General features: G+C 35.2%; 3 protein-coding genes and 1 pseudogene across 5 annotated transcripts; all 4 read left to right on the top strand.

The window, feature by feature from the left end:
- Positions 1 to 905: 905 nt before the first annotated feature.
- Positions 906 to 3298, top strand: LOC129875183 (putative disease resistance protein At1g50180). Its single transcript, XM_055950622.1, has 2 exons — positions 906 to 2692; positions 3220 to 3298. Exons 1-2 carry the CDS (start codon positions 1080 to 1082, stop codon positions 3224 to 3226), a joined length of 1620 nt encoding a protein of 539 aa, XP_055806597.1. The 5' UTR covers positions 906 to 1079; the 3' UTR covers positions 3227 to 3298.
- A 2212-nt stretch (positions 3299 to 5510) lies between these two features.
- LOC129873514 (pentatricopeptide repeat-containing protein At3g20730-like) lies at positions 5511 to 7829 on the top strand (annotated as a pseudogene).
- Positions 7830 to 14042: 6213 nt separating this feature from the next.
- LOC129874752 (putative disease resistance protein At1g50180) lies at positions 14043 to 17195 on the top strand. Of its 3 annotated transcripts, none has more exons than XM_055950101.1 (2): positions 14043 to 15775; positions 16725 to 17195. In XM_055950101.1, exons 1-2 carry the CDS (start codon positions 14228 to 14230, stop codon positions 17079 to 17081), a joined length of 1905 nt encoding a protein of 634 aa, XP_055806076.1. In that variant the 5' UTR covers positions 14043 to 14227; the 3' UTR covers positions 17082 to 17195. The 3 variants fall into 3 exon arrangements, with proteins under 3 accessions (XP_055806076.1, XP_055806077.1, XP_055806078.1); XM_055950102.1 differs by having other exon boundaries at positions 14043 to 15840; positions 16410 to 16838; XM_055950103.1 differs by having other exon boundaries at positions 14043 to 15840; positions 16725 to 16806.
- Positions 17196 to 18663: 1468 nt separating this feature from the next.
- On the top strand, positions 18664 to 20981 carry LOC129875227 (pentatricopeptide repeat-containing protein At3g20730-like). Its single transcript, XM_055950675.1, has one exon. It carries the CDS (start codon positions 18996 to 18998, stop codon positions 20886 to 20888), a length of 1893 nt encoding a protein of 630 aa, XP_055806650.1. The 5' UTR covers positions 18664 to 18995; the 3' UTR covers positions 20889 to 20981.
- Positions 20982 to 22562: the final 1581 nt, after the last annotated feature.

The raw sequence follows: 22562 nt of genomic DNA, 5'->3' as shown, positions 1-22562 counted from the left end.
ATTTTTGAAAACTTTTTTTACGGTATTGCTGTTGTAATATCACATTAGAGGCGAGAAAAGTAGTTAACGTCTTTTCTAACATGTCCTCATCATTTATAGTTTTCCCACATAATTTTAATTGGGAGGTTATTCTAAATACAACAGAATTGTACTCAATTACAGTTTTAAAATCTTGAAACCGTAAGTGCATCCACTCATAACGAGCCCTTGGCAATACCGTTGCCCTGAGCTGGTCATACCTCCCTTTTAAATCTTTCCACAATTCAAGTGAATCTTTCACTGTCAAGTATTCAACATTCAGGCTTTCATCTAGATGATGACGAAGAAAAATCATAGCCCTTGCTTTATCCTGACTTGATGCTTTATTTCCTTCGATTATAGCATCACCAAGACCCTTAGCGGTAAGGTGGATTTCAGCATCAAGTACCCATGATAAATAATTTTTGTCAGAAATATCAAGTGTCACAAATTTCAATTTTGACATGATGAAAATTAATTTTAAAAATAACAAAGACATCTAAAATTAAATTTCTTTAGTAGTTATAACTGATATAGAAGTTAATTTTCTAGAAAAAAATTAAAGTTTCATGCTGATAATGTGTTATAAAATAAACTAACTTAGCAAATAAGAAAGAGAGAGTATGAGAAAAATATAAATAAAAAAATGAGAAAGAAAGTTCGTATATGTGTCATTCCATTGCCAAAAAAAATGACAATTTATAGCTATAGGAGCAACGAAGTTACTAGGGATTTCTCTCCGGTGTCTGCTAAGATGCTCCGATCTTTGGTTGACGCGAAGAGAAAATTCTTGGGCAACTTATTCACTTTCAGTGGGCCCCACGTAAAGAAAAAGGGTCCTCCACTTTTGTAAAGTGGACAAAAGTGGACAGCCACTTGATAACAAGATAATACTAAAAGTAGAGAGAGAAGATGCTATGATTACTGATTAAGTAAAGTTCATCCTTTTTATGAAGATGATCAAGTAAAGTATCATTATAGCACATTGCAGCAATCTATCCCTTGAAGCACATAGACAAGCAACAAGAAATAAGAAAAAAGAGAGAAAAAAAAATAGAGAGATGGCTGAAGCAGCAGTTACATATGTTGTAGAGCGGCTTGTTGATCTTATCCAGAAAAAAATTGTTTTCCTGAAAAACGTCCAACAAGGAGTTGAAGGAGTGCGAAATGAGCTTGTCCGTATGAAGTGTTTCCTGAAAGATGCAGATATGAAGCAAGAGGAAGATGATGCCGCAACAATCCGCAATTGGGTAGCTGAAATCAGAGCAGTTGCCTACCATGCTGAGGATGTGATTGAAATATTCATCCACCACGTTGAGTCCCCCAAACGCCAGAGTTTCTTCATCAAGTGTGTCTTCTATCCTAAGAAACTACACTGTCTTTACAAAGTAGGGAAAGAGATCGAATCAATTCAGACCAGAATTCTTGAAATATCCAACAGTCGTGAAAGATATGGCATCAGGCATATTCAAGGTCTTGGAGATGGAGAAGGATCAAGCACAACACGTGAGAAGATGCGTGAACTACGACGCTCCTCGCCCTTGGTTGCCAACAAGGATGCTGTTGGTCTAGAGAAGCATGTGAGCTCTGTTGTGTCAATCCTTTTGAAGGATGACAAATGGCTTCGTGTTGCTTCAATTGTTGGCATGGGGGGTGTTGGTAAGACGACTCTTGCCAAGGAAGTTTATAACCAAAATCAAATCAGAGACAAGTTTGACACTCGAGCATGGCTTTATGTATCCCAAGATTATAAGCCAATGAAGATCATCAAGGAGCTCATTTTACAACTTGCAAATCCAGAAGAAGATAAAGTGAAGATAGTGGATACGATGGACAAATTGTCAGAGGCTGGTCTGGAGGACATGCTTCAGAAGTGTTTGAAAGATACATGCTATCTCATTGTTCTTGATGACATCTGGACCACAGAAGCATGGGATCTCATTGTTAGGTCATTTCCTGACAATGATAAGTCAAGTAGATTGCTACTTACCAGCCGCAGAAAGGAGGTTGCTTTGCATGCAGATGCCCATACTACACCCTACAAACTTGAAGTATTGAGTGAAGAGGAGAGCTGGAAACTCTTTCTCAAGAAAGCAATTGCCGAGGATAGAGAGTGTCCACAGGACTTGGTAGACGTGGGGAAAGAGATTCTGGGAAAATGTGACGGCTTGCCACTGGCAATCACTGTCATAGGAGGCCTCTTGGCCGGGAAGAAGGAGCAAAGAAGTGAGTGGCAGAGAGTACAGCGAAACCTCGGTTCATACCTTGTCAAAACTCAAACTTATGGCGTATCAGCAATTTTGGCGTTGAGTTATCAGGACTTACCTCCCCATTTAAAATCTTGCTTTCTCTACATAGGCCTTCTCCAGAAAGGCAAAGACATCCCTGTGAAGCAACTCGTGCACATATGGATTGCCCATGGTCTTATTCATCAAAAGGGAGAACAAACATTAGAGGACATTGTGGAGGATTATCTTGATGAGCTCATTGGTAGAAATATACTTCAAGTAATCCTAGTTAGAGCAGATGACAGAGTTAAAAGTTGCCGGCTCCATGATCTCCTACGAGACTTTTGTATTATGAAGGCCAAGGAAGAAATATTTCTCGAGGTAGATAATCCATCTACATCCCTCTCTGAATCTCGGCACCATGTCCTATATTGTCCACTTGAGAGGTACGAATATTTGGGTAATTCAAAATCATATATAAGATCCCTTCTATCCTTTGATTCATCTGTTAAACTAGTTAACCTTGATTGTATTTGTACAAGTAGTTTCAAACTTCTCAAAGTGCTATACATAGACTCTCCTGGTTTAAAGGAAATCTCAGATAGTATTGGGAAACTATGTTCCTTGAAGTACTTAGGTATAGGATGGAAGACACGCATAAAGAAGCTTCCCCATTCGATAAGTCGTTTGCAAAACTTGGAAACAATAGATATGCCCATGTCTTGGTATTATTCTGTGCAAGTTCCTAATGTCTTGTGGAAGTTAGAGAATTTACGGCATCTATTTGGTTACATAAATTCCCCAAGCCTATTGAAGATTGACCTACCTAACAATCTCCAAACTCTAGGCAGCATACCTGCTCATATCTGGATGCACCATGAAAACCTGACAAGAATGACTAATCTCCAAAAAATTGGTTTACTCATTGAATATTATTGCCTAGACATACATCGATTATGTGATTCACTTGCAGAGCTTGAGAGCCTTCAATCCTTGTGCTTGGAAGTAATGGATAACTTGAAAATATCTTTGGGTGCTAGTTTATCTAAGTTGAGTCATGTTATCAAGCTTAAGTTGAAGGGAGCCTCAGTATCACTACCCTTTCATCCTTGCGGATTTCCACCTAATCTTTGTCAGCTGACTTTGGTGAACTCCGAGCTCCATCTAAATTCAATCCAAGTGTTGGAGAAGTTAACCAAGTTGTCAGTTCTAAAACTGGTTAGTGTTTTTGGTCCATATGTTCAGCAAAATGGCAGTTTAACAGTATCAGAGAATGGGTTTCGTGGACTCAAGTTTCTCAGGGTGGATCAACTAATGACTATGAAGGAGATGAAGCTAGGGAAAGGTGCAATGGCAGGACTCCAATGCCTGCAAATCTTCAGATGCAACTCGTTGAGGAGGCTCCCAGAAGAGTTGATATCATTGACTAACCTTGAGAAGCTGGAGATTCGAGGAATGACTGAAGCATTTATTGCTAGGCTTCAAGTTTCAGATATGCACAAACTCCAACACATTCCCAACGTTGTGATTGAAGATCTCAGTACAGAAGATTATGAAGAATCCATCGAAAAAATGGACCGCAGAACACATGATCAGGTAATAAGAGCGGCATTTATGTTCCAGGCAGTGGGAATTCGGCTAGGAAATGACAATAGTGATTAATTTGCTCTTTTTTTTTTGAACTTTTCTGTTGTGTGTTTTCTACTAGCAAGAGGAAAATGGGACTATTACCAATTCAGGAACATGCATCCAAAAGAAGCATTTTCTTTCTCCATTAATTTTTTTCATGTTTGCACTAGGTCTGACTGAGTTTTTTTGGAATGACAGAAAATTGTTCCCCACTTCCGATATTTTCTACCATGAAATTTTTGAAAATGTTTTCTCCACTGAAGAAGAAGACTTCCATTGCTTGGGAGCCAAAGTCATTTTCTTTTGCAAATTTTTCTACTCCCCTTCAATCTTGATGTTTCAATCCGTTTCAGAAAGTCTAGTTACTATCAGTATACGATAATAATTAGACTAATTAACGAATATCAATATTCAGTATCTGTTAAAAAAGTAATGAAACATCACCACTATTACTGTTGTATCTACGATTTGTCATATTTTAAAAAGGATCAATTATTAGTTGCATAACAAAACCCTAAAAAATTACTACACATAATTACACTCCAAGTTTTTATAAATTAAAGTCAATTAAATTATATTGACGATTCAAGAGTTTCACTATGCAACCTATAGCTAGAGAAGAAATGTATCCCAATCAGAAACCGTTGGCCATTCAACTTAACACCCTTGCAGTTGGAATGCTTAATTAAATAATCAATAAACAATGTAACTTTTTTTTTTGCGATCCCAAATTCTCAAATATTTTTAGCAAGTTATTTTTAAGAGAAGTTTTAGTGAAGTTTTACAATGCTAAGGCCACAAATTTTCTCAAAATATTTGACAGTTTCAAAAAATATTATTTTGTATTCGTAAATTTTAAAAATTATTAAAAATACTTATAAGTTTGTATTATTATTTTATAATGAACATGTTCCGTTAAAAATAAATCTTATAATATAATTGATAACAATCAATAACAATATAGGCAAGAACAATATATTAAACGTATTAAATACAAATTATTCTTTTTTCTCAATTTTGTCACTCAAACTATTTTTTTCGAAGGAGGTAGTAGCAAACTATTCTTTTATAAATAAATAGAGATATTATTTAATGGTGTTGATTGACAATATTAATGGAGTAAGTCGGTACATAAATATTAGTTGAAGTTAATAAATAATGGATATTTTTATAAAATATAAAAATTTAGGGTAATTTTTAAATTTTTAAAATTTTTTCAAATATTAGAACTTGATCCAAATACTAGTTTTTTGTAGAATTTGGGAACTTGAATATTTGCCAAATATATTTATCAAATTATATGATCAAACACTAGTTTTTATATTTTCTTCATGCTTTTTCTAAAAATATTTATGATTAAACGGCACCTAATAATAATATTTTTTTAATTTTAATTTGTTTAAATTATTTTGATTTGAGATAGAGTTGAATACTTTAGAGTTTGCTAAGTAAATTTATCTTTACATCAGCAAAAAAGATAAGAAATGAGGACATTGCAATTGTACAATTACTTACTTTAATTTGGTGGAGAGCTTAGTCCCCAAATGTCGAACTACTCGGAATTCCGGTAGATATGGCTTCGCCGGCGAGTGCTACGGTGGCTGGCACCAAAATCTCCTCTTAAAGTTGAAACCCTGACTTCGTCAGTTGTCAGTTTTGTTTGGGCAATTGGGCTTGGGCTTTGCCCTTTGGGCTTAGCAGCTGCAGCTGGCTTCTCCTTCGCCGGGGCAGCAGCAGCGACAGGTTTAGAAGCTGCAGACCGAGGTAGGAGCTCTTAGGTTACTAGAAGCAACAAGCTTCTTCAATTGGTTAAGCAACGATTTTTTGAAATTTGGTGGAAGATATTTCTGCTCATCTTCAATGAACTTCGTAGCAGAAAGCTTGAAAGAAAGCTATTTCTATCTCTTCTCCTTCTTCATTTTTAGTTTTTCTGGAGAGAAAGGAAAAATGCAAAAGAATGATGAATAGAACGTATAGAAATGTAGTGAACTTGCTTAGCCCAACTCTCGATTCCATCCCCTGAAATCATCCATTGAATCGCTCTGTAATGCCAAAAGGCTTACGGGAGCTCTAAGACTTGCTTTTGACAACCCCATCGAGGCAGACTATACTATTTATTCAAATATAATTCAGCTTTGCATTGACTTAAAAGCTCATAAGCAGGGTCGTTTGGTTCACTCCCATCTTATAACTAATGGGTTTCCTTCAAATGTTCATTTGGGGACCAAGTTGATCATTTTATACACAATGTCTGGTGACATGGTGTCCGCCCGCAAGATGTTTGATAAATTGCCTGAAAGGAATGTGGTTTCATGGACTGCACTTTTATCTGGGTACTCTCAGAATGGGTATTCAAAAGAAGCCCTTGATGTGTTTGTTGCTATGCGTAGGGAAGGGGTGAGGGCAAATTAGTTTACTTATGGAAGTGTCTTGAGGGCGTGCACTAGTGTGTCATGTATGACTTTAGGAAATCAAATACAAGGGTGCATTCAGAAGAGCAAGTTTGTGGATAATTTATATGTACAGAGTGCGTTGGTTGATTTTAATTCCAAGTGCGGAGAAATGGAGGATGCTTTTTGTATATTTGAGTCAATGGCAGAGAGGGATTTGGTTTCTTGGAATGTCATGATTTCTGGATATGCTTTTCGAGGTTATAGCATTGATGCATTCCTGCTGGTCCGTTGGATGTTCAGACAAGGTATACTTCCCGATTGCTTCACATTGGGAAGTGTCCTCAAAGCATCTGTAGGAGGTGGCAAGTGTTGTGGACTAGTGAAAATCAGTATGATACATGGATGTATCATTCGACTTGGTTATGGGTCATTTAGTATTATTAGTGGAGCGTTAGTTGATGCCTATGTGACATGTGGAAACCTGGCTAATGTAAGTTATATATACAAGAATATGCAGAACAAAGACATGATTTCATGCACTGCGCTAATTACTGGATACGCACGTGAAGGTAAAAATATAAATGAGTGCCTGGAACTCTTTTGTCAATTACATCGGAATCATAGGGAAATTGATAGCATTATTTTATGCTCTGTGATCAACATATGTGCCAATACAGCGTCACTGTCTTTGGGGAGACAACTACATGCTATTGCGATCAAATATAAGAGCATTCTTGATGTGGCGATGAGTAATGCTTTGGTTGATAATTACGCAAAAACAGGAGAAATTGAAGATGCCAACAATGTTTTTCAGCACATGACAGAGAAAAATGTAATATCGTGGACGTCGATGATCTCTGCATATGGTATGCATGGTCGAGGAGTCGATGCAGTTTCATATTTTAAGAAGATGGAGTGTGAAGGCGTTGAGCCAAACGATATAACATTCTTGTCTCTCCTGTTTGCTTGTAGTCATAATGGGTTGACTGCTGAAGGATGGGAATGTTTCAGTAAGATGGTTAGAAAGTATAAAATTGTTCCAAGAGATGAGCATTACTCTTGCCTAGTGGACATTTTTGCACGCAGCGGTTGTTTGAATGAATCATATGATTTGATTTGCACGATGAATATAAAGCCTAGTGCCTCTCTTTGGGGTTCAGTTCTTGGGGCATGTAGCATACATGGCAATATGGACCTTGGAAAGGTAGCAGCCAAGCATTTGTGTAATATTGATCCTACGAATGCTGTTAGCTATGTGGTTCTAGCAAGTATGTATTCTGCAGCTGGCTTATGGGATAGCGCTTGGAAGGTTGGACCTCTTCTGTGGTATCACCATTTGTTGTGTATCTGGGCTCTTCTTGAGCAATTGCCCTTAAATTATGATTATCTTGATTATTTATTCCTTTTTTTTCGAGGATTTTTATCTTTGGAATCAATTGGTTTTCCACGTTTTAAGTGTGACCTAGACAAATTTGCCTGAACAAATTGTCCTATCGGGACATCAATTCGAATTGAGCATTAGCAACTGAGATATGCGATTTAGTAAATCGTGGAAGGTTAGTAAATGCATCCGTCAGTTGATTTGTAATATTTTGCAAATAAATCATCTTTTGAACTTCTTTTCACATTGATTTGTTCGAGGATCTAAATGAGATAGTGATAATGAATTTCAATCTATCTCATTTTTCAATTGCTTATGTTCTCCCCTTAATGTTGGGTATGCTGATTCATCAAAATGACAATCAGCAAAACTTGCTGTAAATAAATCTCTAATCATAGGTTATAAATATTTTATAATAAAAGGAATTTCATACCCACCATATATTCCCAACCTTCTTTAGGGACCCATCTTTGTGCAGTTTGGTGGAGCAATTGAGACATATACTGTACACCCAAATATTCTAAGATGTGATATATTTGGCTTCCTTCCAAAAACCAACTACAACGGAACGGAGAAAATTCATAAAAATTTGTTGGTCTTATGCGCATAAGTGCTGCTGCATGCAAAATAGAATGTCCCCATACTAAAAGAGGAAGTTTTGTTCTCATTAGCAATAGTCTAGCTATCAATTGGAGGCATTTAATCAATGATTCTGCTAGGCCATTTTGAGTATGAACATGAGCGACCGGATGCTCAACTTTTATTCCAACCGACATACAATAATCATTAAAGGATTGAGTCGTCACTTAATTTTTTTAAAGGAATTAAGAAAAAATTAATTTAAAAGACTTTAACAAAAATAAGTCTTGAAATTTTAGAGAAAAGGGTACGAAGTTCTTATTTTCACTTTGAGAAGGTGTTAAGCATTCAAAGTGACCGTCAACTCGCGGTTATCTGACAATTTCAAAAAAATTATTTGACTAACTTTTAAAAATATTAATTTAAAAGAAAACGAAGACTTTAAAATTATAAGGGTAAAAGTTTACCAAATGACTAAGTAAAGGTAGAAAATCAATTAAAAAGTAAATTAACATGAATTAGTTTATTTTTAAAAGAATTTAACAAGTTAAACCAAATAAATAAGATAAATAAAATAATAAAAATACAAAAATTTGGCCCGACACTTAGTTTTGTACGCCTGAACTAAGTAGATGGCCACCTGCATTTAGGACCTTTGGCCCATTTCTCCGTATCACAACTGTATACAGGTTGTATATTAGCTATTTTTTTGTTTTTCGGAATCTGTTTATCGGCTTTCGTATACCTTCTCATCATCTTTCATTTCTGAACAACGTAGGGTTAACTCGAGACTCGATGATACGCAAGGGATAGAATCCAGATTAGACTCCAGTTGATGAGTTCACGTGAGAAAAAAGGAAAAAATGATGAGAATTAGTAAATGACTTATGGATGAACCCGAATAACATACTAAGAGGCATTGAAATAAAAATAAATTAGAGACGCTTCAATTACGACAAATGGAAAACAAATAACTATAAATAAATGATAATAATATAAAAGATAGATAAATTAACAACACAACAAGATGTCTATGATAGCAATGAATTAAATAGAGAACAAACATACTGTCATTTAGATTTGTACAACAAAATAATTACTAAAAGACAACCTTAGTGTGATTATTCTAATTATATTAGAGTAGTTGACAGGCACCATGTCTAAAGATATTTAATTAATATGACCATCCTACATTTTCTAGAGAATATGCAGATAAAGCAAAAGGCCCAAAATAGGAGGAATCCATACAAACGGAGCAAAATCGTGCTTATCTTGGCTAACTATTTACTCATAAATCACCAAGAAAGAAAAGAAAACACACCCAACCAAAAATGTTGAGCAGTTGGTGATTTCAAACATGAATATTCTGCTAACGTGCTACTTATGGAATCATTCCAGCATACGTAAATCAATCAGAACCGGATGGAGCAATGGTCTGACAGCTCACACTTGGCATGATAAAGTAATGAATCCAATATCTCTTTTATATCTCAAATAAGAACAATAGCTAGATTTCAAGAAAGATAACACAATTTCCATCATTACTCCTAACATAGGATGACTAATACAAGATTGTGAATCACTTAAACAAAGAACACATAACAATTAGGCATTAAACAAAATAAAATTGAGAATTTTTTTTACCTCTTCCCGGACAACAAATCGAAAACCGAATTCGGATGCGACGATTCCACCACAAAAATGAACTCCGGAGAAGTTCAGAGAGTGAACAAATAGAAGGAAAACCAAATTTAGCCTTAAGGGAACTCCTTTTTAAACCCAAATCTATAAACGTCACTCTTTCTAGCTTAGCTTTCTCTCTCGAAAAAAATTAACCAAAAATCCCCCAAAACCAGAAATCGTTACCCCTTCCTCCGCTTTTTTTTCCCTCTTCTTTGGTTACCTTTCTCATCTCAATAAATATCCCCCCAAATTTAAAACCGAACCAAAAACAAGAAAACACATGCCGCGAGCCATACCTCGAGTGTTGTAATGTTATCGGGTGTGCTCGAGGAAGAAGATGGGATAGTGCGCGCGGTATGGGCATACGCACATGTCTATGTGTATTGTCGCGAGCATACACGTATAATCATGGTGTATGATACGCGTCGTATGTGTTTGTTGGGTGTGTTTATGCCTGTTCCGTATGTAGAGTTTTTGATGGGCTTTGGGAGTTAAAATCAGTGATGGGCTGCTGGATATTGTTGTATGATATAGGAAATTGCTGTGGGTTGTTATATGTATATCATAGGCGTTAGTGAAGAAGGTGCTGGATGAGTATTATGTTGTTGTATGTGAGGAAGTTGAGTGAATTAGTTAATTAAGGTGGTTAGGCGGTGGAATTGGATTTATGTGGCTAATTTTGCCAAGTGTTGTTGGGTTGAGTAGTATAGACATGGAGTTACGCGTGATGTTGCTGTAGGAAATTAGATAGTATAAGTGTCAAAATAGTAATGTATAGGTGTAGTTATTGTTGTTTGGATTAAATTACATACCATATGTATACTTTCAGAGCAAATTGAATATTTCATGAGTTTTTGTTTAATTTAATTTTTACCAAAATACAGTAGCATTGACTAGCTATATAGCAACTAAACCTATAATTCCTTTATTTTTTTCACACTTGTCGATGATTGGGAAGACTTAACTTCATAATTAATGTGTTAAAATTAAGAATAATCATGTGTACGTGATAGCAATTGCTATTAAAGTCAAGATTTTACCTAACATTACTTTCAATCAATAAAAAAAAAATTAAAAAAAGATGTATGGTCTTTGCAATCCCTCTTTTATTTACTTTATTTATTAATTTACATAAAAAAAATGGAGAGAAGTAATTAAATGCCAATCCATTTGGCATCTGATCAGGGAGTTACCGAAATATTATTAATTATTATTTTTTCTAAGGTATATTATGTTTTCCAATGTTCTAGTCCTAGGGTTAGTTAACATAATGATTACATGATTAGTAACGGAGTAACAATAATCCCACTACTTAATTAGTATCATATGGACAAATATCACAAGTTTATATGCTCGATTGGATACTACATACAATATAATATTAATAGTCGTCCTTATTAAAATATTTATCTCAAAATATTTATCATTTTAAAGAATTAAGACAAAACTTATTTATTACAAAAGTGACAAAATTAATTAAAAATGACGTGAAAACTTTCTTAATCTTTACAAAAATTAATTATTTTAGGTTGTTTTAAACCAAGAAGCTCAATTATTAATATATATTGTGTAGAGTCAAAATTAGTTGTCAACAGTCTTTATTGCATAATTTGAAAATTGTGCTCTTAACCTTATAATTTGAGCTAACAATCTCACGAAAGTCATGCTGCGAATTGATAATAAGCACACATGTGACCATGAGAGACCCGCACGTATGGTTTTTAGGGGGATTTGGTCGAAAAATCGGCCCGATCATAGCTGCACTGTATTAGATTAGTTATCCGTCTCCCCAGCCCTGTTAGATGCATCTATCAAGATCATATAATATTTAAATAGTCCACATGAACGGTGAATTGGCTCACATATATCACCTTGTATATGTTTCAGAAACACAGGGAATTCAATCCCAACTTTAGTTGTTGATGGTTTAATAATCAGTTTTTCTTGAGAACAAGCAACACAAGAGAATTCCTTAGATTGAAAAATTTTCTGATTCTTCAAAATGTGTCTATGTGAATTCTCAATAGTTTTGCGCATCATATTATAATCGGGATTGCCCAATCGATCATGCCAAATAATAAAATCATTACAATCAGTAAACCTTTTGTTTACTGTGCATGTGATCCAACAGTACCAATATATGTATGATACGATCCAGAAGAAAGTACAAGTAATTTTTCGTGCACAATTTTTTTCTCTGTATTTATTGTAGTAATATAAAGGTATTCAATTTTTTCTTCATTCACAGTCTCAGTATGATAACAATTTTGGCGAATAACCTTGAAAATTAACAAGTTTTTTTGGGACTTACTACAATACAATGCATTATCAATTACCAATAGCGTTCCTCCAAGTAGTAATAAGACCGCTCTTTCAGAGCCTTCAATCAATTTTGTACTATCGAATATTGTATTGACATAGGCCTTTTTCATAATCAAATGACAGAAATATTTTTTTCTTTTAATATCGTATGAGTTGTGACACTATTCAAAAGACACATATCTCCATTACTCATCTTGGATCCAATTGAAAACTGAAAAATTTATTTATCTTCATAAAATAAAAATAAATTATAATAGTTAAAATAAGTAAAAATATTGCTAGAAAAATATAAATTCTTTTTTTTCTTTTCTTTTAAATAGATAAACGTAAAAATATGATAATCAAAAGTAAATAAAAAAACGACAACATATTGTAAATCATACAATGAAATTAAACATCAATTATAATCCTTAAAGAAGTATTCAACATCCAAATGAGTAATATCATTGAGGTCATTAAAATCGTAATCCTTCAAAGCCAGATTTGCTTCAATATTATCATTATGCGAAAGTCTTGCCTCAACATTATTTTCAAACGCCAAGTGTGACTCTATTCGAGCGTTAGAAGAAGAGGTACCACCTATATTTGCTTTTCTTTTGAAGGAATTTTGATAATGTCTTATAAAATTAATTCTCAGGCGTCTGACATTCATTTTTCCACTGACCTTTCATACCACAACACTGACAGTTACTTCTTGAAGGACCACTTTGAGAACTCATATTGTTCTCCTTTTTATGTTGACCATCACCATGACAATTATTATATCGTCTTCTACCATTGTCACGTCCACGCACATTATTGTGACCTTGATTTTTATTTTGTCTTCTTTCAGACTGACCATGTGCTTCTACCACATTTGCTTTCAGTAACGGATCAGTTCTAGTGGAACGGGCTTCATGATTTTTCATTAAAAGAGCATTATGTTACTCAGCCATCAGAAGGCATGAGATCAATTCAGAGTATTTTTGAAAACCTTTTTCACGATATTGTTGTTGTAATATCACATTAGAGGCATGAAAAGTAGTTAGCGTCTTTCCAACATGTCCTCATCATTTATAGTTTCCCCACATAATTTTAATTAGAAGTTACTCTAAATACAACAGAATTATACTCAATTACAGTTTTAAAATCTTGAAATCGTAAGTGCATCCACTCATAGTGAGCCCTTGGCAATACCGTTGCCCTGAGGTGGTCATACCTCCCTTTTAAATCTTTTCACAATTCAAGTGGATCTTTCACTGTCAAGTATTCAACCTTTAGGCTTTCATCTAGATGATGGTGAAGGAAAATAATAGCATTCGCTTTATCCTCACTTGATGCTTTATTTCCTTCGATTACAGCATCACCAAGATCCTTAGTGGTAAGGTGGATTTCAGCATCAAGTACCCATGATAAATAATTTTTGCAAGAAATATCAAGTGCCACAAATTTCAATTTTGACATGATGAAAATTAATTTTAAAAATAACAAAGACACCTAAAATTAAATTTCTTTAGTAGTTATAACTGATATATAAGTTAATTTTCTAGAAAAAAATTAAAATTTGATGCTGATAATATGTTATAAAATAAACTAATTTAGCAAATAAGAAAGAAAGAGTACGATAAAAATATAAATAAAAAAATGAGAAAGAGAGTTCGTGTGTCTGTGTCATTCTATTGCCAAAAAAAATGACAATTTATAGCTAGAAGAGAAAACTCTTGGCAACTTACCCACTTTCAGTGGGCCCCACTTAAAGAAAAAGGGTCCACCACTTTTGTAAAGTGGACAAAAGTGGACAGCCACTTGATAACAAGATAATACTAAAAGTAGAGAGAGAAGATGCTATGATTACTGATTAAGTAAAGTTTCATCCTTTTTACGAAGATGATCAAGTGTCATTATAGCACATTGCAGCAATCTATCCCTTGAAGCACATAGTTCACATTAATTCAGAAAATTAAGGAGACAAGCAACAAGAAATAAGAAAAAAGAGAGAGAAAAAATATATAGAGATGGCTGAAGCAGCAGTTACATATGTTGTAGAGCGGCTTGTTGATCTTATCCAGAAAAAAATTGTTTTCCTGAAAAACGTCCAACAAGGAGTTGAAGGAGTGCGAAATGAGCTTGTCCGTATGAAGTGTTTCCTGAAAGATGCAGATATGAAGCAAGAGGAAGATGAGGCCGCAACAATCCGCAATTGGGTAGCTGAAATCAGAGCAGCTGCCTACCATGCTGAGGATTTGATTGAAATATTCATCCACCACGTTGAGTCCCAAAAACGACAGAGTTTCTTCATCAAGTGTGTCTTCTATCCTAAGAAACTACACTGTCTTTACAAAGTAGGGAAAGAGATTGAATCAATTCAGACCAGAATTCTTGAAATATCCAACAGTCGTGAAAGATATGGCATCAGGCATATTCAAGGTCTTGGAGATGGAGAAGGATCAAGCACAACACGTGAGAAGATGCGTGAACTACGACGCTCCTCGCCCTTGGTTGCCAACAAGGATGCTGTTGGTCTAGAGAAGCATGTGAGCTCTGTTGTGTCAATCCTTTTGAAGGATGACAAACGGCTTCGTGTTGCTTCAATTGTTGGCATGGGGGGTGTTGGTAAGACGACTCTTGCCAAGGAAGTTTATAACCAAAATCAAATCAGAGACAAGTTTGACACTCGAGCATGGCTTTATGTATCCCAAGATTATAAGCCAATGAAGATCATCAAGGAGCTCATTTTACAACTGGCAAATCCAGAAGAAGATAAAGTGAAGATAGTGGATACGATGGACAAATTGTCAGAGGCTGGTTTGGAGGACATGCTTCAGAAGTGTTTGAAAGATACATGCTATCTCATTGTTCTTGATGACATCTGGACCACAGAAGCATGGGATCTCATTGTTAGGTCATTTCCTGACAATGATAAGTCAAGTAGATTGCTACTTACCAGCCGCAGAAAGGAGGTTGCTTTGCATGCAGATGCCCATACTACACCCTACAAACTTGAAGTGTTGAGTGAAGAGGAGAGCTGGAAACTCTTTCTCAAGAAAGCAATTGCCGAGGATAGAGAGTGTCCGCAGGACTTGGTAGACGTGGGGAAAGAGATTCTGGGAAAATGTGGTGGCTTGCCACTGGCAATCACTGTCATAGGAGGCCTCTTGGCCGGGAAGAAGGAGCAAAGAAGTGAGTGGCAGAGAGTACAGCGAAACCTCGGTTCATACCTTGTCAAAACTCAAACTTATGGCGTATCAACAATTTTGGCGTTGAGTTATCAGGACTTACCTCCCCATTTAAAATCTTGCTTTCTCTACATAGGCCTTCTCCAAAAAGGCAAAGACATCCCTGTGAAGCAACTCGTGCACATATGGATTGCCCATGGTCTTATTCATCAAAAGGGAGAACAAACATTAGAGGACATTGTGGAGGATTATCTTGATGAGCTCATTGGTAGAAATATGCTTCAAGTAATCCTAGTTAGAGCAGATGACAGAGTTAAAAGTTGCCGGCTCCATGATCTCCTACGAGACTTTTGTATTATGAAGGCCAAGGAAGAAATATTTCTCGAGGTAGATAATCCATCTACATTCCTCTCTGAATCTCGGCACCATGTCCTTTATTGTCCACTTGAGAGGTACGAATATTTGGGTAATTCAAAATCATATATAAGATCCCTTCTATCCTTTGATTCATCTGCTAAACTAGTTAACCTTGATTGTATTTGTACAAGTAGTTTCAAACTTCTCAAAGTGCTATACATAGACTCTCCTGGTTTAACGGAAATCTCAGATAGTATTGGGAAACTATGTTCCTTGAAGTACTTAGGTATAGGATGGAAGACACGCATAAAGAAGTTTCCCCATTCGATAAGTCGTTTGCAAAACTTGGAAACAATAGATATGCCCATGTCTAGGTATTATTCTGTGCAAGTTCCTAATGTCTTGTGGAAGTTAGAGAATTTACGGCATCTATTTGGTTACATAAATTCCCCAAGCCAATTGAAGATTGACCTACCCTAACAATCTCCAAACTCTAGGCAGCATACCTGCTCATATCGGGATGCACCATGAAAACCTGACAAGAATGACTAATCTCCAAAAAATTGGTTTACTCATTGCAAGTTATTATAACCTAGACATAGATCGATTATGTGATACACTTGCAGAGCTTGAGAGCCTTCAATCCTTGTGCTTGGAAGTACAGGTTGGCTTGCAAATATCTTTGGTTGCTGGTTTATCTAAGTTGAGTCATGTTATCAAGCTTAAGTTGAAGGGAGCCTTAGCATCAATACCCGCTAATCCTTGCGGATTTCCACCTAATCTTTGTCAGCTGACTTTGCTGAACTCCAATCTCCATCCAAATTCAATCCAAGTGTTGGAGAAGTTAACCAAGTTGTCAGTTCTAAAACTGGTTAAAGCTTTTGGTCCATATGTTCAGCAAAATGGCAGTTTAACAGTATCAGAGAATGGGTTTCGTGGACTCAAGTTTCTCAGGGTGGATCAACTAATGTCTATGCAGGAGATGAAGCTAGGGAAAGGTGCAATGGCAGGACTCCAATGCCTGCAAATCTTCAAATGCAACTCGTTGAGGAGGCTCCCAGAAGAGTTGATATCATTGACTAACCTTGAGAAGCTGGAGATTCGAGGAATGACTGAAGCATTTATTGCTAGGCTTCAAGTTTCAGATATGCACAAACTCCAACACATTCCCAACGTTGTGATTGGACATCTCAGTACAAAGGATTATGAAGAATCCATCGAAGAAATGGAGCGTGAAAATATGATTAGACGTATCAGAGCACATGCACAGGTAATAAGAGCGGCAGAGATGTTCCAGGCAGCGGGAAATCCGCGTAGAAATGTCAATAGTGATTAATTTGCTTCTTTTTTTTTTTGAACTTTTCTGTTGTGTGTTTTCTACTAGCAAGAGGGAAATGGGACTATTACCAATTCAGGAACATACATCCAAAAGAAGCATTTTCTTTCTCCATTAATTTTTTCATGTTTGCACTAGGTCTGACTGAGTTTTTTTGGAATGACTGAAAATTGTCCCCACTTCCAATATTTTCTACCTTGAAATTTTTGAAAATGTTTTCTCCACTGAAGAAGAAGATTTCCATAGCTTGGGATCCAAAGTCATTTTCTTTTGCAAATTTTTCTACTCCCCTTCAATCTTGATGTTTCAATCCGTTTCATAAAGTCTAGTTACTATCAATATACGATAATAATTAGACTAATTAACGAATATCAATATTCAGTATCTGTTAAAAAAGTAATGAAACATCACCATTATTACTGTTGTATCTACGATTTGTCATATTTTAAAAAGGATCAATTATTAGTTGCATAACAAAACCCTAAAAAATTACTACACATAATTACACTCCAAGTTTTTATAAATTAAAGTCAATTAAATTATATTCAACCTATAGCTAGAGAAGAAATGTATCCCAACCAGAAACCGTTGGCCATTCAACTTAACACCTTTGCAGTTGGGATGCTTAATTAAATAATCAATAAACAATGTAACTTTTTTTTTAGCGAACCCAAATTCCCAAATATTTTTGGCTAAGTTATTTTTAGGAGAAGTTTTAGTGAAGTTTTACCATGCAAGGCCACAAATTTTCTCAAAATATTTGACAGTTTCAAAAAATATTATTTTGTATTCGTAAATTTTAAAAATTATTAAAAATACTTATAAGTTTGTATTATTATTTTATAATGAATATGTTCCGTTAAAAATAAATCTTATAATATAATTGATAACAATCAATAACAATATAGGCAAGAGCAGTACATTAAACGTATTAAATACAAATTATTCTTTTTTCTCAATTTTGTCACTCAAACTATTTTTTTCGGAGGAGGTAGTAGCAAACTATTCTTTTATAAATAGATAGAGATATTATTTAATGGTGTTGATTGACAATATTAATGAAGTAAGTCGGTACATAAATATTAGTTGAAGTTAATAAATAATGGATATTTTTATAAAATATAAAAATTTAGGGTAATTTTTAAATTTTTTAAATTTTTTCAAATATTAGAACTTGATCCAAATACTAGTTTTTTGTAGAATTTGGGAACTTGAATATTTGCCAAATATATTTATCAAATTATATGATCAAACACTAGTTTTTATATTTTCTTCGTGCTTTTTCTAAAAATATTTATGTTTAAACGGCACCTAATAATAATATTTTTTTAATTTTAATTTGTTTGAATTATTTTGATTTGAGATGGAGTTGAATACTTTAGAGTTAGCTAAGTAAATTTATCTTTACATCAGCAAAAAAGATAAGAAATGAGGACATTGCAATTGTACAATTACTTACTTTAATTTGGTGGAGAGCTTAGTCCCCAAATGTCGAACTACTCGGAATTCCGGTAGATATGGCTTCGCCGGCGAGTGCTACGGTGGCTGGCACCAAAATCTCCTCTTAAAGTTGAAACCCTGACTTCGTCAGTTGTCAGTTTTGTTTGGGCAATTGGGCTTGGGCTTTGCCCTTTGGGCTTAGCAGCTGCAGCTGGCTTCTCCTTCGCCGGGGCAGCAGCAGCGACAGGTTTAGAAGCTGCAGACCGAGCTGATGGAAGTTTGTAGGAGCTCTTAGGTTACTAGAAGCAACAAGCTTCTTCAATTGGTTAAGCAACGATTTTTTGAAATTTGGTGGAAGATATTTCTGCTCATCTTCAATGAACTTCGTAGCAGAAAGCTTGAAAGAAAGTTATTTCTATCTCTTCTCCTTCTTCATTTTTAGTTTTTCTGGAGAGAAAGGAAAAATGCAAAAGAATGATGAATAGAACGTATAGAAATGTAGTGAACTTGCTTAACCCAACCTCTCGATTCCCTCCCCTGAAATCATCCATTGAATCGCTCTGTAATGCCAAAAGGCTTACGGGAGCTCTAAGACTTGCTTTTGACAACCCCATCGAAGCAGACTATACTATTTATTCAAATATAATTCAGCTTTGCATTGACTTAAAAGCTCATAAGCAGGGTCGTTTGGTTCACTCCCATCTTATAACTAATGGGTTTCCTTCAAATGTTCATTTGGGAACCAAGTTGATAATTTTATACACAATGTCTGGTGACATGGTGTCCGCCCGCAAGATGTTTGATAAATTGCCTGAAAGGAATGTGGTTTCATGGACTGCACTTTTATCTGGGTACTCTCAGAATGGGTATTCAAAAGAAGCCCTTGATGTGTTTGTTGCTATGCGTAGGGAAGGGGTGAGGGCAAATCAGTTTACTTATGGAAGTGTCTTGAGGGCGTGCACTAGTGTGTCATGTATGACTTTAGGAAATCAAATACAAGGGTGCATTCAGAAGAGCAGGTTTGTGGATAATTTATATGTACAGAGTGCGTTGGTTGATTTTAATTCCAAGTGCGGAGAAATGGAGGATGCTTTTTGTATATTTGAGTCAATGGCAGAGAGGGATTTGGTTTCTTGGAATGTCATGATTTCTGGATATGCTTTTCGAGGTTATAGCATTGATGCATTCCTGCTGTTCCGTTGGATGTTCAGACAAGGTATACTTCCCGATTGCTTCACATTGGGAAGTGTCCTCAAAGCATCTGTAGGAAGTGGCAAGTGTTGTGGACTAGTGAAAATCAGTATGATACATGGATGTATCATTCGACTTGGTTATGGGTCATTTAGTATTATTAGTGGAGCGTTAGTTGATGCCTATGTGAAATGTGGAAACCTGGCTAATGCAAGTTATATATACAAGAAGATGCAGAACAAAGACATGATTTCATGCACTGCGCTAATTACTGGATACGCACGTGAAGGTAAAAATATAAATGAGTGCCTGGAACTCTTTTGTCAATTACATCGGAATCATAGGGAAATTGATAGCATTATTTTATGCTCTATGATCAGCATATGTGCCAATACAGCGTCACTGTCTTTGGGGAGACAACTACATGCTATTGCGATCAAATATAAGAGCACTCTTGATGTGGCGATGAGTAATGCTTTGGTTGATATGTACGCAAAAACAGGAGAAATTGAAGATGCCAACAATGTTTTTCAGCACATGACAGAGAAAAATGTAATATCGTGGACGTCGATGATCTCTGCATATGGTATGCATGGTCGAGGAGTCGATGCAGTTTCATATTTTAAGAAGATGGAGTGTGAAGGCTTTGAGCCAAACGATATAACATTCTTGTCTCTCCTATTTGCTTGTAGTCATAATGGGTTGACTGCTGAAGGATGGGAATGTTTCAGTAAGATGGTTAGAAAGTATAAAATTGTTCCAAGAGATGAGCATTACTCTTGCCTAGTGGACATTTTTGCACGCAGCGGTTGTTTGAATGAATCATATGATTTGATTTGCACGATGAATATAAAGCCTAGTGCCTCTCTTTGGGGTTCAGTTCTTGGGGCATGTAGCATACATGGCAATATGGACCTTGGAAAGGTAGCAGCCAAGCATTTGTGTAATATTGATCCTACGAATGCTGTTAGCTATGTGGTTCTAGCAAGTATGTATTCTGCAGCTGGCTTATGGGATAGCGCTTGGAAGGTTGGACCTCTTCTGTGGTATCACCATTTGTTGTGTATCTGGGCTCTTCTTGAGCAATTGCCCTTAAATTATGATTATCTTCATTATTTATTCCTTTTTTTTTCGAGGATTTTTATCTTTGGAATCAATTGGTTTTCCACGTTTTAAGTGTGACCTAGACAAATTTGCCTGAACAAATTGTCCTATCGGGACATCAATTCGAATTGAGCATTAGCAACTGGGATATGCGATTTAGTAAATCGTGGAAGGTTAGTAAATGCATCCGTCAGTTGATTTGTAATATTTTGCAAATAAATCATCTTTTGAACTTCTTTTCACATTGATTTGTTCGAGGATCTAAATGAGATAGTGATAATGAATTCCAGTCTATCTCATTTTTCAATTGCTTATGTTCTCCCCTTAATGTTGGGTATGTTGATTCATCAAAATGACAATCAGCAAAACTTGCTGTAAATAAATCTCTAATCATAGGTTATAAATATTTTATAATAGAAGGAATTTCATACCCACCATATATTCCAACCTTCTTTGGGGACCCATTTTTGTGCAGTTTGGTGGAGCAATTGAGACATATACTGTACACTCAAATATTCTAAGATGTGATATATTTGGCTTACTTCCAAAAACCAACTACAACGGAACGGAGAAAATTCATGAAAATTTGTTGGTCTTATGCGCATAAGTGCTGCTGCATGCAAAATAGAATGTCCCCATACTAAAAGAGGAAGTTTTGTTCTCATTAACAATGGTCTAGCTATCAATTGGAGGCATTTAATCAATGATTCTGCTAGGCCATTTTGAGTATGAACATGAGCGACCGGATGCTCAACTTTTATTCCAACCGACATACAATAATCATTAAAAGATTGAGTCGTCACTTAATTTTTTTTAAAGGAATTAAGAAAAAATTAATTTAAAAGACTTTAACAAAAATAAGTCTTGAAATTTTAGAGAAAAGGGTACGAAGTTCTTATTTTCACTTTGAGAAGGTGTTAAGCATTCAAAGTGACCGCCAACTCGCGGTTATCTGACAATTTCAAAAAAATTATTTGACTAACTTTTAAAAATATTAATTTAAAAGAAAACGAAGACTTTAAAATTATAAGGGTAAAAGTTTACCAAATGACTAAGTAAAGGTAGAAAATCATTTAAAAAGTAAATTAACATGAATTAGTTTATTTTTAAAAGAATTTAACAAGTTAAACCAAACTAAAATTAAAGTCTAAGTACATATGAATAAATATAAGCAAATTAAATTATTACAATCCGAATTAAAATAAATAAGATAAATAAAATAATAAAAATACAAAAATTTGGCCCGACACTTAGTTTTGTACGCCTGAACTAAGTAGTTGGCCACCTGCATTTAGGACCTTTGGCCCATTTCTCCGTATCACAACTGTATACAGGTTGTATATTAGCTATTTTTTTGTTTTTCGGAATCTGTTTATCGGCTTTCGTATACCTTCTCATCATCTTTCATTTCTGAACAACGTAGGGTTAACTCGAGACTCGATGATACGCAAGGGATAGAATCCAGATTAGACTCCAGTTGATGAGTTCACGTGAGAAAAAAGGAAAAAATGATGAGAATTAGTAAATGACTTATGGATGAACCCGAATAACATACTAAGAGGCATTGAAATAAAAATAAATTAGAGACGCTTCAATTACGACAAATGGAAAACAAATAACTATAAATAAATGATAATAATATAAAAGATAGATAAATTAACAACACAACAAGATGTCTATGATAGCAATGAATTAAATAGAGAACAAACATACTGTCATTTAGATTTGTACAACAAAATAATTACT

Source organism: Solanum dulcamara, chromosome 11 (genome assembly GCF_947179165.1).
Source record: "Solanum dulcamara chromosome 11, daSolDulc1.2, whole genome shotgun sequence".
Lineage (NCBI taxonomy): Eukaryota > Viridiplantae > Streptophyta > Magnoliopsida > Solanales > Solanaceae > Solanum > Solanum dulcamara.
The sequence above is the reverse complement of the archived record's forward strand: the minus strand, read 5'-3'. Positions and strand labels throughout refer to the sequence as shown.